This window comes from Dendroctonus ponderosae, unplaced genomic scaffold, assembly GCF_020466585.1.
Source record: "Dendroctonus ponderosae isolate FM_Combo_2020 unplaced genomic scaffold, Dpon_F_20191213v2 Dpon_F_20191213_3, whole genome shotgun sequence".
NCBI classification, from domain to species: Eukaryota; Metazoa; Arthropoda; class Insecta; order Coleoptera; family Curculionidae; genus Dendroctonus; species Dendroctonus ponderosae.
Window position 1 is genome coordinate 8,908,644 of NW_026018508.1, and position 15,285 is coordinate 8,923,928.

Sequence of the window (15,285 nt, forward strand, 5' to 3'; positions counted from 1 at the left end):
ATACTGAATAACATAGGTAAAATTATCATGAAAATTATGTATCATCATCCAAAATGGCAATTTCTATTGACATGGTTTTCGTATATAGTTTTGGAGAAAATCGAATTTTCAGTTAGAGAGACTTAAACTACCACCCACATTGTTTGCACACTTATTTGCCCATAATTCCGCAACTCTTGGTAATAAACGCTGAATGTTGGCAACCGTTCGACTGATCCATTTGCGCGCACCTCCACTCTTTGGCCCGCAACTTTGTTAAATGTCAAGATATTTAAAAAGTTCTAAAAACCCCAAAAAACCCAAAAAAATTGGCTGTAGGAACTATTGCAGCCTCAAATTGGATAGTGGCAACAGCAAGGGAGTTAAACGAATTCGAACTCAGAGAGTGTGAAACCTTTGAGATTTGAGCACTTAATATTAATTAAAAAGTTAACATTTATGAATACTTTAAAGCCAATTTTACTGTGAATTTTATTTTCTGGCTTTTTATTTACGATGGGTAGGTTGCTAACCTACTAATCCTTGATACTTGATTTCCGCAAATTGGCGCCCTATCCTCCATTGTCAATCCATTAGATTTAAAAAAGAACACACTACACTTAAACACAATGTGAACACACACGAAGTTGAAAATAAATGTGGATTACACTCAGCAGTTAACAGGCAAGATGATCGACGGCATTTGCCTAAATGGCACCAAATCGGTCCATTTATCCCGTTTATGAGCAAAGGACCGACGACCAATTTCGTCCGTCGCCCACAATAAACTGAATGAAATGTTCAGCTTTTAGCAAAAACTCGTGCGATATTATTTGAAAACTCAAGATTTGTGAATGTTTCATTTTAAATTCACTATTAAGCATGGGCGTGCGGTGACATTTTAAAGAAGGGAGGCAATTTTTAAATACACTTTACCTACCGCCACTACTTGCCCTAAGTAACATGTTACGCAGTGTAAATCAAACGCACAGTTCGGTTACAGTTAATTTAAGTCTAACCGGCATAATAGAGAGTTATTGGTAGCCCAATACGTTCATGCAGTAATATAATTTGCGCTATTTTGACACATACGCCTGCGCAAATCAGTCTAAAAAATAAGTACCGCAAAATTAAAGTACTATTCTGTAGTATTTGTGCCCCGATACTGCACATTTTATTTTCTACCTTAAACTGGCAGTTGACGTTTCTGACGTCCGCTTGCAGGTTATTTCATTATAAACATAACCCAGTTTCACCCATATGCAATTGACTACTTGTTTACATATGTAAACATTACGTTTCACTACGTATTAAATCTTATAATACTTATACAATTGGTTCAAAATGACACATTTTTGCAGTCTCGTTGAATGCTCAATGCGTGCTGAACGAGATACGGTTTTTTTCGATTTTAGCGAGACATAGAAGAGACTGATTATTTGAATGCTTTGTTTATTGAACGTCGAAATGCTTGGGTTAAGGCTTTAAAACGGGTGCCTCTAAATGAAATCTATATGAGAAATGATCGTATTTGCTTAGGACATTTCATAACAGGAAAGTACTTTTACTTTACGTACTGTTTATGTTTGATTGAAGAAAAACCAGCTGCCTTGGAAGACAAAACTAATCCACATGTGTTGCCTAACTAAAATTCAGGATACATTTCTAGTCTCCAACCAGGTCAATCGGCCTGCCTACTCCCTATTAAAAATATTTTTAAAAAGAGCCAGAGTAAAGCCAGTGGTTGGTTGTTATACATTAAAGGGTATAATGTTTTTAAGCTGCTGTTTTTAGGTCCGAGCTGTAGTTGTTTCTGCATGATCCACAAGAATTTGATAATGTTTCAGAATTTATTGAAGAAATTTGAGCAAAGCAGATTTATTGAAGCTGTGTTAGTGAGTCAGTTCAAACTGATGTACCTTACTGAAGAATATTCAAGTCGTGTTTTTCAGAATTTAGATTTTTGCAATTCAATAATGTGCACCTTGCAAGCAAAAGTTCAAGTGATGGATGTAAATGAGAATTATGTTAAAAATAAATGCTTTATCCCTAACGTGTCTAGCTGATATCTCTTGAATGGTGCCAGACTCAGCATCCTTGTAAACTTGTAAATCTTATAAGCCTTGTGCTGTAATCCAATGTAAAAACTATGGCTTTAAATTAAGCAATTCACCAAATACGTCGTGATGTTGGGGAACTTATAAAAAGCAAGCCGTAATGACAGGGGGGATCAAGCAAGGGTCGAAAACTTCAATTTGTTTGAATAGAATGCATTTCATGACATAGTTATTCTCATCGGACATTTGTTCTAAAGAAAAATATTCACTTTCCTCAGTCTGATAACCATCCCTGTTTATAAATATAAGTATTATCAACAATTTAATATTTAAGTTCATTTTCACTTGCTCCGTCTATGACTGCGGCTTCTAGAATTTTCTTCATTATAACAATTAAGCGTAAATGATAAAACAGTAACCAAAATCAAATTGAAAAGGTAAATAATAAATACACCAACGTAAAATTATTAATAATAAATTGTGTAAGGTTAGGTTACACAATAACACATTTTTAATACTGAAAGCTGCGAACTAGGCATTCCAATAACTCTCATTTTGTTACAGAAATAACGCAAATGCAGTACTAAAATAAGGAACAACTTTAGTACTGCATGACAGTATTTAGCATGGCCAATAACTCTCTATTATTATTTGTCAAATAATAATAGAGATTTTAAATCAGTGAATTGGACCTCTCAACTGTTATTTTTTAAACACGTTGTATTAATAGTTTTTTAAATGTTGTCAAAATTGCATTAAGTCTTCCTGTATAAGTTGTTTCATGGAAGGCAAATAAGTTAAAGGCAATTATAAATACTGTATTAACTTATGAACGAATTTTCCGTGCTAGTTTTCCTATTTTTGGGCAGAAGCCGGCTGTTTGTTTAGTATTGAGTTTTCTTCTAATTGCAATTCCCACTAATTGAAATTCCTAGAATATGTTCCTCTTTATTAAACACGCATTAATAGCAAAAGTGCTCGAGAGCGTATTAATGCTACAATTCCTCTTATGTTCTCTACAGAAATCAACCTGTGAAACGCTATTAAGTCATTAAAATCTTTTACGGTATTATAAAATCGGCCGTAAGTCGATAGCGTTCATGGACAGATCGCTTTACAATATCACTTTTCATAATCTGAAGGAATTCTGGGCATTTAAAGGGAGCATTTTTTAAAAAGGGAAAACGACTTGATGTCGATGTTTCCGAAAGATATTCGAGTGAAATATTCAAGCGGAATATCACAAAAATTAAATTAGTTCGTTACGGCATTCCGGCGAGAAGCGGGGAATTCCCTGCATTCTTGAGAGATGCGTCGAGGAAAAGGCCGATTATATGCCCGTGTTGAATTGTTTGAATACCCAGATTTGGGGCTACTTTGTATTAAAATATGTACAGGTTAGTAAAGGAAAGGCATATCAAAAACAACAACGTTATCATCTAATAAATTTGTCCAATATTTTAGGAGATATCATATTCATTTTGAGTAATAAAAATACCTCAAAACAGGTAATTTAAACTATTCTTGAACAATGTTTCGTTCACTTTGTGGTAAGAAGATCCCTCGGTAACAGTAATATCAACGTTTCTGAATTTTATCATGAAAGTAGCTAGCGAAAAGAAGTTAGCGAAATGAAACTGTCTGGGCATTGCGTTGTGCAAACCAAACTGAAAATTAATTCGTTTGCTTAATATGTTGATGATTGTTAGTAACCGTAATATTGATTTGTCTAATATATTACCAGAATGGCGTAGTTAATACTCATCAATTTGCGGACATCAATACGACATTTTTTTTATCCCGCCTTGTGGCTGTAGCCATCACCAGATCTCTGAAAAGATACTGATGACTTTAAGATCTAGATGTGTTACAATCGTCAAATCAATCGATGTTGATGTACATTTTGTGGAAGAAAAATTAAACTTAGTCACAAGTTGACAAATGCTTGTTATTCTTGATAAAATCTGTAACTATCTGATAATGGCAAAAACATATTTGCTGTTTTGAATTTGCATCAAAAAATTATAGAAAAGTATTTATTTAATTTAATTAAAAACTTTTCTTAATCGGATGCAAAGATCGTAATTTTTCTTTTAGAATTATTAAGTACATATTCCAATAGGCCGCCAATCAAACATAGAACTATTTCAAAATTATGTTTAATAAAAAAGTTGAAATTTTGTAAGGGATGAAGTTACTACATATTTGTTACTAATGAGGCTGAAACGATGGATATTTAACTCAAAATTTTAAAAAAATTCTAAACAATAACTGTATTTTCAAATGCCCCTTCAATGGTGCTTGTTACGAGGAGAGAAATAAATAAAGGAAATGAAGCTGTCATAAAAAATCCTCCAAGTCGAGAAATACAAGAATTATCTATGAATCACGAAGGTTTTATCCATACAACATATTCTCAGTCTAAAGCTGCATATATTAAAAACTTTATTTCGAAATATAGCCGCTATGTTTGTATTATAAAATAATCTAAACCTGACAATACAAATGAGATTCAAACGAATCACTTTCTATATTTTATCGAAATCGAAATGAATATTTTATAAAGAAACTTAAGATTCTTTATTAAAGTAATTTAAAGTAATTATCTTTGCGAGGACCACCCAATTTTGACTGACCCATCACATCCTGGGGGGGCATGTAAGACATCTTCATAGGCCTGGAACATAAATTTTTGATCAGAATTAAAAAATCGTATCACGCTAAGCAATGTTGCCATGTGCTGAGTAGTAAAGTAACGTTACACAAAAGCAATGAAAATATTTCTTATTGTTCTGGTAAATTTTTGTCCCTTTATCTTTTATGGCCCCAACTTAGATATTCGTTTGCTTATAGCTAATGAAACTAATAAAAATAGGAGCTTTTATTGCAGCGCTAACGAACCATTCATAAACACACACAAAACTCACTGTGGCCATTGTTTAATTATTATATTGATTTAGTTCGAACAAAATAATTGTACAAAACTTCAGAGTAGTTAAATGTGTTGGCAACTCTGTACTTAACTGGCACCTATCGGTTAAATCGAATAAAATTCAGACCCACGAACGCGCGGTATATTTATGGGCATTAACGGCGAACTTTTTAATAACTCCATATTATTCAATAGTTAAATTCAACACTGGTCTTTAGAAGGCTCTTAATATGTGTTCGCGTGACAAGCATTGGCAATTAAACCAAAACTGAGTGTCAGGTGGGTGGCCTTTCGAGAGTTTATTTAATCTTGAGATGAAGCGGTAACTGCTCAATAGTAACTGTTGATTACTTGATACATTTCTCCAAGGCATGCAAGATTTTTTAGTCTAAAAAATGTTTTCCGCATTGGAATCTTCATTGTACAAACAGTCCGAGAAACTTTTATGAGGTCAATTATGTGTTCGAATTGCGCCAATTTAATTTTGGTTTCCTGCGGGTTTCTTATTGTTGTTATTACCATTTGACAGGATTCTTTGATTTCTCAGGGGCAAACAACTATGGAGTGTTGCCGCACGCGGTTCTTGTTTCAATCTATTGTTTCAATCGTAATTACGATTGAAACATCGAGAATATGATCATGGAAGGAAACATATAAAAACTGATGGATCAATTAATATTTAAACATTTAATATTTACTAAATTAGTTATAGTACTCTACCCGATGCTACCCACAAAGTAGAACGGCAAGATCAGCATAACTATAATAGTATAAACTATGCTGAGTTAGCCTAAGATAATGTTATTAATAGTGGTACAGACCCACAAATATTGTCTATATTTCATTAACCGTCGTAGTCGAGCGTAGTTTGTAATAAGTACGTAATCTAAGAAATCAGTTCGGTTTAAGTCTTCACGCTCGGAGAAGCATTGGCGACTCTCTTGTCGTCCGGCTCCAGAAAACGGTTATACGTCGGTTAAGCTAATGTATACCCGACGTATTACAATTTGACGAAAACCAAATTGGTTATCAGACATGAGTTCCCTTCAGATAATGGTTATTGTCTCGTTGAGTTGTTCACAGAAATGTTCATACATTTGTTTCAGGGGATACCCGACCTCGATGCATATCAGACTATCTTCATTTCTTTTGCGGGAAACCGGAACTATGTCCATTGTCAACAGTGATCTTAGGGTCTGCCCCCGCTGAGTTTTGAGAATGAGAACAACTCGCTCATTGCTGAAACAGCCAAATTATTTATGCGTTTCTTTTTTTTTACTAGGCCCAAGCATATAAGTCAAACGTCGACCAATTCTTATCCTTCTCATTAGTGGCTATAAACCTAACGGGAATGGGAAAACTAACGGCCCAAAACCTCCCAAACAAAGAACAAGCCCCTCATAATTTTTCCAAATATTTCTGCCGGGCAGCTTTCTAGCTATCTATCAGCGTACGGTCGTACTGCCTTTCCCAATAATTCAGGATCAGTATTTATTAAACGGTCCCAACTTTTACACTACTACAGGGTTATCCATTTTATGCTTGGGAAAGTAAAGTAAAAAAAACACACAAAATATTAAAATGGAGACGAAAATGTTAATTCAATGTAAATATAAAATTTTCCCATTATACGTGAAAAACAATATCATTTAAATGTCGTCCACGGGACCTCCTACAGGCCTCAATCCTTTTGAGGTTATTTTGAATGAATTTTCGGCACACGACCGGTAATATCTCGGTCATAACTTCACGGATATTGGCTTTCAGTTGCTCAAGAGTTTGAGGATTATTGGCGTAAACACGGTCTTTCGCATAGCCCCACAAAAAGAAATCTAACGGTGTTAAGTCGCTGGACCTTGTGGGCCAATCGATCACTCAATCTCGAAATTACGCGTCCTGGAAATTTCTCTTGCCATCGGGCTCTAACTGCGAGTGTTGTGTGACTCGTTGCCCCATCCTGCTGGAACCACATGTCTTCCAGGTCATAATATTCAATTTCTCTCCAAAAATAATGGGTTAACATGCGTCCATAGCACTCAAAATTGACTGTTATGACTCTACCTTGATCGTTTTCAAAAAAAAAAACGGGCCAATAACAACACCGGACCATAATGCACACCATACGGTCACTTTGTCAGGTTGCAAAGGCCTTTCCTCGATCACCTGAGGTTTTTGAGAACACCATAAACGGCTGTTCTGTTTATTTACGTAACGACCGAGCGAAAAATGAGCCTCATCGCTGAAGAAAATGTGGTTCGAAAAATCAACATCAACGGCTTCTTGTTCTGTATTGCCCATGGTCTTAAAGCTTAAGTTCTTGACTCAGTTGGCCTTTGTACGGATGGAGCTTCAAATCCTATTGCAAAATTCGCTACCATGAGCCGTAAGACAAGTCCAAATGTTGGGCACGTCGGCGAATCGACGAATTCGGGTCTTCCTCCACACTTTGAGCAACAACGGCGATATTTACAGCTGAACGAATGTTGCGATGATGTACGGGCCTTACAATATCAGCCGATCCAGTTTCTTCAAATTTTTCCACTGTGTACGAAATTGTTTGCGCTGTGGGTTGATTAAGTCGACAGTAATCTGCTCGTATAGCCCTAAAGGTTGATACAGCAGAATCACAATTTTTAGCAGGAAAACATTTTCCTGAAAACCGCTGTCTTCCCAGCTTTGAACATTTGGAATCGTAATTGCAAGTCGTTGATTAAAATGTCTATATATTGTGCGTATTTTTGAGAAGTGTTAACCATTTTATTTTTATAAATGTGGAAAGTGAGAGACATTATTCTGCAAAAGATGCTGTTTCCACAATTTTAATTTGCGCTCAATGCCCTGAATTTGATCATATAAATTGTGAATAAGCTGTCCTTTGCCTTGAAGTTCTACATTAAGATCATTGAGATACTAAGTCATGTCGATAGGAAACCCAAAATCGCACACTCATTCTTTATTACCGAAATGAAGGAAGGTATCCCTTCATATCCAAGAACAATTTTATTTCGCTTTGTAAGTTGTATACTCTTCTTAGCATTGCACCTCTACTAAGCCAACCTACTTCGGTATATAAGACCACGTCACCATATTCAGCTTCTAAATATTTTAGTAATTCTTTAAATTCCTGGTGGTTGAACGCACGTTACTATAAAATTGATTAGTTTTTCGCAAACTCAATCTTTTTGTACATGCATTTTCCTGGTGATTTGTGCAGTGGTTACGAATATTTCCCTACCTGTGACCTTCTTAATGTCTTAAAATGGCCTTCCCGATACTCCTACCTCCATGTTTGACATTGCTCGTGCCCCCTTTGTCGAAATACAAATAATATTTTCTAATTAAATTTTCCGGCACAGATTTTAGTTCATCGACAGGTCTTTGCCAGTTGTAACCCCTTGCATTGGAATCAGTGAACACAATTCTTTGGTAATATTAAATGTGGTGTCAATACCAAGTAAAAGTATAGCCAGTTGTGCTGTATCGCTAATATCGCAACTCTCATCAATAGTGATGAGCAAAGCAAGACCAATCAACGGCAGTCTTGGTCTTGCCGCATGAGTCAGTCCTCAAGTGCCAAGGAACAGTACTCGAATTGTGCTATAAAACTAGCCTTTCCTGCCGTTTTTGAGAAAATCGCTTGATTTAAACAAAGTCTGTTGTTTTCCAAAGTTTTCGCTATTTGATTAAATTCATGTTTCCATAAATTCCCGTTTGTCCGTAAATTGTCCGTCGATTCCGTTGTCCTGTAAATATTTTATATTGTGGTGCCCATCTGCTACTTTCCGTTTTGGTGTTTGCATTTCCGAGATGCCATTATGGATAAAAAAAATTGCATTAAAAACATTTGTAGGAAAACATAATTTTGAATAAAAAAACTTTGCGCTCCCGTCCAGCGACCGAAACAGCAGCATCTGCATTAATTAAAGGTGGGCTTTAACTTGACCACAATAAATACATCATCAGCAACACCCGAGTAGGGCTCGGAATCAAACTCGAATAATTCGAGTATTCGAATATTCGAATATTCAAAAAGCGAATAATTATGTGTAGTCATAACTCGAATATTCGAACGCTCGAATACTTTCGAATACTCGAATATTCGAATACTCGAATACTCGATTATTCGAATATTCGTTAGATATTCGACTATTCGAATAATTTTACTATTCGAATGAACCACTAAACGAATATTCGAATTTCAGATTTTTTAAAATTCCGAGCCCTACACCCGAGTGCTCACCAAGTACCTATCATTCAAACAAACGTGTGCGTGTGACTAACCTACTTTATCCTGAACTCCGTCCTAAACTAATTTTGACCGCGACCTACTATTTGGGCTTTCCATATGTAGATATAAATAGATGGGACTAGGCATACTACTATTTCTTACCCACAAAACTATGGATTATACAAAATTGTTACACATTTTAAAGGCATACATATCCTTGAGCGCCCCAGGGGGTTTCACCTGAAAATTACTCACTGGCGTTTTGCAGTCAAAAGTAGGAAAATTTATTACAGATGCCCATATGAGACAGGTTACACGCTTGTGTAACCTGTGTTGCATTTTTATTGTGTTATATTCCATACTGTAATGGTATTGTACGTCCCTCAGCATTACTGCTCTCCATCTGTTATTGTCATATGTGAGTTGAATTTTTATTGTATTTTAATATTTTTATACGCATTGTATAATTCGCCATGGATTTTTTTCCGTTTAATAAATTTAGACAGAATAGACTATTATTTTTATATATTTAGAGAATAGACCGAAAATGGGGTCGTTGCACTTTTTTTTAATTTCATAAAATTGATTAATGACGAACAAATAGAGGCCTTACAAGTTTTACAACACAGGCAACTTGCATTGAAGCACCTTTTTATCAAAATTGAAAATAATCCAAGATTATACCTGGGTTTAAATAACGACGCTTTATTTATAATTAAGCTACTTAGACATAATACAAAATTTGATTATGTAAATATTTATCTAATTCTTAAAAAAATTCGCCTTGACAAAACTTTTGCTGAACTAGGTGATAATTCAGGATTTTTCGTAAGTACAGCGAGTAGAATTTTTGCAACAGCAATAGTTTTAAATTAAAAATTGGACTTAGATTGCCTCATAATGGCGGATGGGAGGAGCTATAATCGTATTGTCGCCGCTGTGTTTTTTACAGTGCCAGGAATATATACAGGAAATCGATATCGTCGACTATCTTGATTTTCACAATTACGAACACAACATCTTACTTGCCTTTATCGATGCACAACACTGGGGGCGGCTGGTATCTGGCTACCTTGTGCTTCATTGTTGTAAAACTCACACTTCACAGTTAACACAATATAAAAGATAAAATTGTATACTGAACCCTAAGCAGTAAAAAGTTACCGTCCTTGAACACGTTAAAATGCTAAGGATTCTAATAGGGCGTCAAGGAACTGATATCAGTGATATCTGCAAAACCACAGATTACCATCTCTGCAAAAACAAAGGTCGAGAAACGATCAGGTGATCCTCTGCCATAAGGACTACGCGTCTAGTGGCTGATCGCGACGAAATCTCAATCAATCATCAATCTACACTCTGTGATCTGTGAATTGCCAGAAGGTGCCACTGTTTGGTTCGTTAACAGAAGAAATGTGATATTCGACACGTGGTACTAAGAAATTAGACCAACTGTCAGAAAAATGCTAGGCGGAATAATTAAATACTTACACATGTAGTATTTACAAGCTTTTATTAGTAATTGAAAAATCACATGTAAGACAATACGATAAATAATCACAATTATATACATCAATTTCGAAAACAATTATTGGCAAATGCTGTACCTTACAGTTTCATTGCAGACATCACATTTCACGTCACAGCAATAATGAAATGCACAACGGCAGTTTACTTGTTGTACTTTCGAATATGAATGGAAGCCTCGGGCACAACATAAGATACCACAACCGTCTTCGCCTGGGGATGTTTCGTCACATATTCTGCCCTGAGTGCCAAAGCTTCCTATGGTGTTGTTCGGATTGCAGAAGCTTGACGATTGCTCTGAATATACTAAATCGGTTCTGCTAGGTGGCTTAATAGTGGCCCCTTCTGGGATGAAACTCTTCCCGTCATTGCCCGGTATTACTTTAGCTGCTCCATCAAAACGTTGTTTCAATCTATCACCAACTTCTCGGAAATGTGGCATTTTTCTTAGGCATGTCTTCATAGAACACGCTCCCGATAACCCATGACATTTACAGTCTTTGTGCATGTAATTTTTTATTGCCTGAAAAAGAGCAACACAATATGTCAGACAACACAGCGGTCGCTATAAAGAGATATAAGTTTGAATCCACCTAATCAAACATGTTTACTGATCTTCTTAAAGTATGTCGTGTCTTCTTAAATGCTATTAGTAGCGGCAAGCATTGCAGCAGCAAAAAGAGAGACGTGTAAATAACAGCAAAATAAAGAAAAAGTAGATAAATCAAAGATTACCTGTTAAAATATAACAAACAAACTAAGCGCGGGTATTATAATGTACAGTTGACCAACGGTTGAGGTTCAACCCACGGTTGGAGGCCAGTTTGGGTATTATAAACGCTAACCGGCGGGTTGAAATACCGGTTCAGTGACGGTTGACTAAACCCGAAGACGGGGTTTGAGACTTCAACCGGGAGTTCGAAGCAGGTAGTAACGTGGTTCAACCCACGATCAATCAATTTTTAACAGCAAATTGCAGAATGGTTTTGAAAGGAGAGAATCTGATAACTCCGTACTTCTTGGAGATTCTGGATATGCTTTAAAAAGTTATATAATCACGCCAATTACAAATCCACAGAGAGATGCAGAAAACATATTTAATGTATTTCAAATTAGAACTCGAAATTAAAATGAGCGATTGTTCGGTGTTCTAAAACGACACTTTCCTGTACTATCTCTTTATGTTAGAGTATCTCTAGATACAACAAAATCGCCATTATAGCAGGTGCAGGATTGCATAACATAGCACAAAACACCAATGAGCCAACTCCAACTCTAGACCCCAAATTAAAGTTAGATGCCGAAGAAAATAATAATGCTTTAGATAACAATAATAGTGCTATGACAAACAATCATGGAGAATATTTTATACTATATTTTATTAATTTAATGGAGAACCAAGAAGAATTTGATTTAAATTAGTAGGATGTTAAAATGCAGGTACCAAGCTCTCGGAACTGACCAGAAAGCAATGATTTTGATTGGCTGATGCTGTTCACGCAATTTGACCAATGTTAGTTAATGAACCGTTGGTTGGTCAGTCGAAGGTTCAATCCCACCTTTATCTCACCCGCCCTAAGAATTAAAAAATCCCTTCATTAAATATGTTTTCTTCTTCTCCCTGTGCATATCTACAAAGTACGGAGTTGCCAAGTTCTATCCTTCTGAATCGATTCTGAAATTTGCTGTTGTTAGAAATCCTTTGATCGTGCGCCACACTTCTACCTGCTTCAAACTCCCGGTTGAAATCGCAACCGATCCCCGTCTTCGGGTTGAGTCAACCGTTACTGAACCGGCATTTTAACTGCCGGTTAGCTTTTATAAAACCCAAAGTGGCCTCCAACCGTGGGTTAAATCTTAACCGTACATTAGAAGTAATACCCGCCCTTAGAAGTCTTCGAAAGTAAGTTTCTGCTTACAGAAAAAACGGAACTAAAATGCAGCAGAAAGACAAAGGCTACTGGGAGGGCATAAAGTGCTACCAAGTGGGAACATGTGTACCCTTCAAACTACTGGAACTTATGTAATTGCAAATATAATTAACGGCAGTTGATGACTGGATATTATTTTGTCAGTGCGGGAATGTTTGAGTCAGTCAACAGCTACTCTAGAGAATCACACAACCCGTAGCGCAAAAATACCAGTTCTGGATACTTAATCTATTCTACCGACAAAAAAGTGTCTCCTTTAGTTAGTTCTATTCAGAAAATCCCACCTATTAAGTTTATAGTTCCAAGTTATTGCGATATGTATCTGATAACTTTGATTGTATAGAATAAAATTTATTGTATCATTTAGATTTTATCACGTTATTCCTTTGACTATCTGTCTTTATTAAGATTTGTTCTCTATCAGCAGTTATGTTCTAACTTATAGGGCCTGAACCAATTCTTCTCTTATCCAACCGGATAGAAATCGTCACTGAATATCTTCACATCTTCTAATTCAATGATCCGTCAACAGCACAAGGAAGAAGTGCAAAAAAATCTAGTCTGGGAAGCGTGCAAATGCTACTGGGAGAAAGGATTGAAGCTTCTAAAGCCCTTTAGTCGCAATGAAATGGAACGGAATTATTACTTCCAAGCAAACTTACTTGCAGGATTAACGGGTTTTGAAGCTAATTAATGTGTTTAAGTAACGAATGGGTTTCTGTTACTGATAATGATGAACATCTACACGATATGGCTGGAAACCTAATCGATATCAACACCACACTAGATCAACTAAAGGAGCAGATTAGACTTGTTAACGACACCTTTATAATTTTTTTACAACGCGACTGCTACATTTTTACATTATTTGTACTATAATAGCACAGACATAACAGTAAGCGATGTCTTTTAAGCCGATCCAACCTAAACATAAAATATTGAAAACATACACCAGTTGGACAATTAAGGCGATTAAAATGGAAATTGTTTCTGTAACACTTATCAATATATTCAGAACATGCTTTTTGGATTAGAACAAAAATAAGTAAGACTCAAAATGTTCAAAGAGTCTTATATGTCAGTTCTTTGCTATTTCGGTTCGGAAATGTGCTTTAGAAGCAAAGCCAGTCTACTTTCCATTTAACTATTTGTTAAAAATACATTTTACTATCACGGCTTGCATCTTAACTTATAGCCGTTTTTTTGAAATGAATAAACAGTTTGTTAAAGCAAATTAAGTTATTTAATAATCATTAGTCATCAAAGATTTTGGTCGAAACCATTGCTTCCTAATTAGCTGTTTCATATTTGAATTATAATTTAATTTTTACTTAATTATTGTCATTAGTATTTAGTCCACGCGTATATCGTACATAAGAGGTAAATAGATGTCAAACGCCACAGTTTCTGATCCGGTTAGTTCAACAAAACACAACAGTTTAAAAATGCATTTAATACTTACTAATCTACCAGCCACGTAATTGTGCAACTTCACTAATGTTTTCATATCACTCCTCTTCTTGTATCGAGTGTCCAAAAAGTCCTTAGACTTTTTGATTCCATATTCGATGTTTTCACCACAGCCTTGCCATGCAAACTCGTTTTCCTGCACGTTCACAAGTTTTCTTTTTTTATTTTTCCTGTAAGGACAAGCTAAATGTATTACAGCTGCAAATATATTTTTTTTAAGTCAATCATTGGTATTTATTTTTGCACTATATGCAATTTATATCAGCTCTTAAATATTTAATCAATTAGCTGATTTTCTATAATTTATTACCTAGAATTACATTATTGAGTGAGATAAAGTTTACGTACTTCTTATTTCTAAATTTATCACATGAACAACCAATTTGTTCTCCTTTTGTACACGCTCTCGTCACTTTATAGGTGATACCCGCTGCTATTATGGCATTCATAAATCCCGTCTCTCGGGTATCTGCAAAAAAGTTCTCTTTAAACGAAAATATTATTGCCATATGCAGGGCGTACATGTAAATAAAATATACTATAACACTCAAACAACCAGGAGCTTAAATAGAATTGAAATGAAATAATACAAATTTTATTTAAGACCAAGTTTATTTAAAACCAAAGCTTTATTTAAGAAATGTTAATAAATGTTATATGGCATACGCTTTTTTGCCTTTATGCAAATAGGAAAGGAGTTAGCAACTTTTATGCACTATTTTTCGTCGCTTAGTACTATTATATATAACAGTACGCTGTAATATTTTGACTGAGACTTTTTTACGCGACGAGGCTCGGTTCGTTAGTCTGGACCCGACTTAAAGTGATCATGATCATTTAGCTACAAAAGTTCGTATTCATAGAAATTATTTGCCAAAATTATTGAAAATGAATTCTGTAGAGCTCTCATTGTTATAACAAAGAGAGTTAATAGTTAATAACAGAGAGAAGACATATCTATATGTAGTCATGTAAACCAAACAGTGGCAAATTCAGGATTTTGACCTGGGGGACTGACGTTACTAACAAGTTACTTCGTTATATCGACCTATCGTAACTTCCAAGCTCTTCTAGATGGAATTAACGTGTTTTTCAAATATTTTAGTTATAAATTTACAGAATTATAAAATGTTATTAATGTAAATTCAGATTTGTCTTTCT

At 35.4% G+C, this 15,285-nt stretch overlaps 1 protein-coding gene and 1 long non-coding RNA gene across 2 annotated transcripts in view; one reads left to right on the forward strand and one right to left on the reverse strand.

Moving 5' to 3' along the window:
- Positions 1–1,346: 1,346 nt before the first annotated feature.
- LOC125503850 lies at positions 1,347–2,032 on the forward strand. Its single transcript, XR_007281108.1, has 2 exons — positions 1,347–1,722; positions 1,774–2,032. It is a non-coding gene; the product is annotated as an uncharacterized LOC125503850 (long non-coding RNA).
- An 8,660-nt stretch (positions 2,033–10,692) lies between these two features.
- LOC109545719 (protein Wnt-6) overlaps positions 10,693–15,285 on the reverse strand; it is a 34,434-nt gene continuing 29,841 nt past the window's right edge. The window contains exons 3-5 of the mRNA XM_019916564.2: positions 14,473–14,593; positions 14,117–14,294; positions 10,693–11,246 (exon numbers count right to left, since the gene is read on the reverse strand). Of these exons, the coding sequence (XP_019772123.2) occupies positions 10,785–11,246; positions 14,117–14,294; positions 14,473–14,593 (761 nt within the window). The 3' untranslated portion in view covers positions 10,693–10,784. The remainder of the gene's footprint in view (positions 11,247–14,116; positions 14,295–14,472; positions 14,594–15,285) is intronic.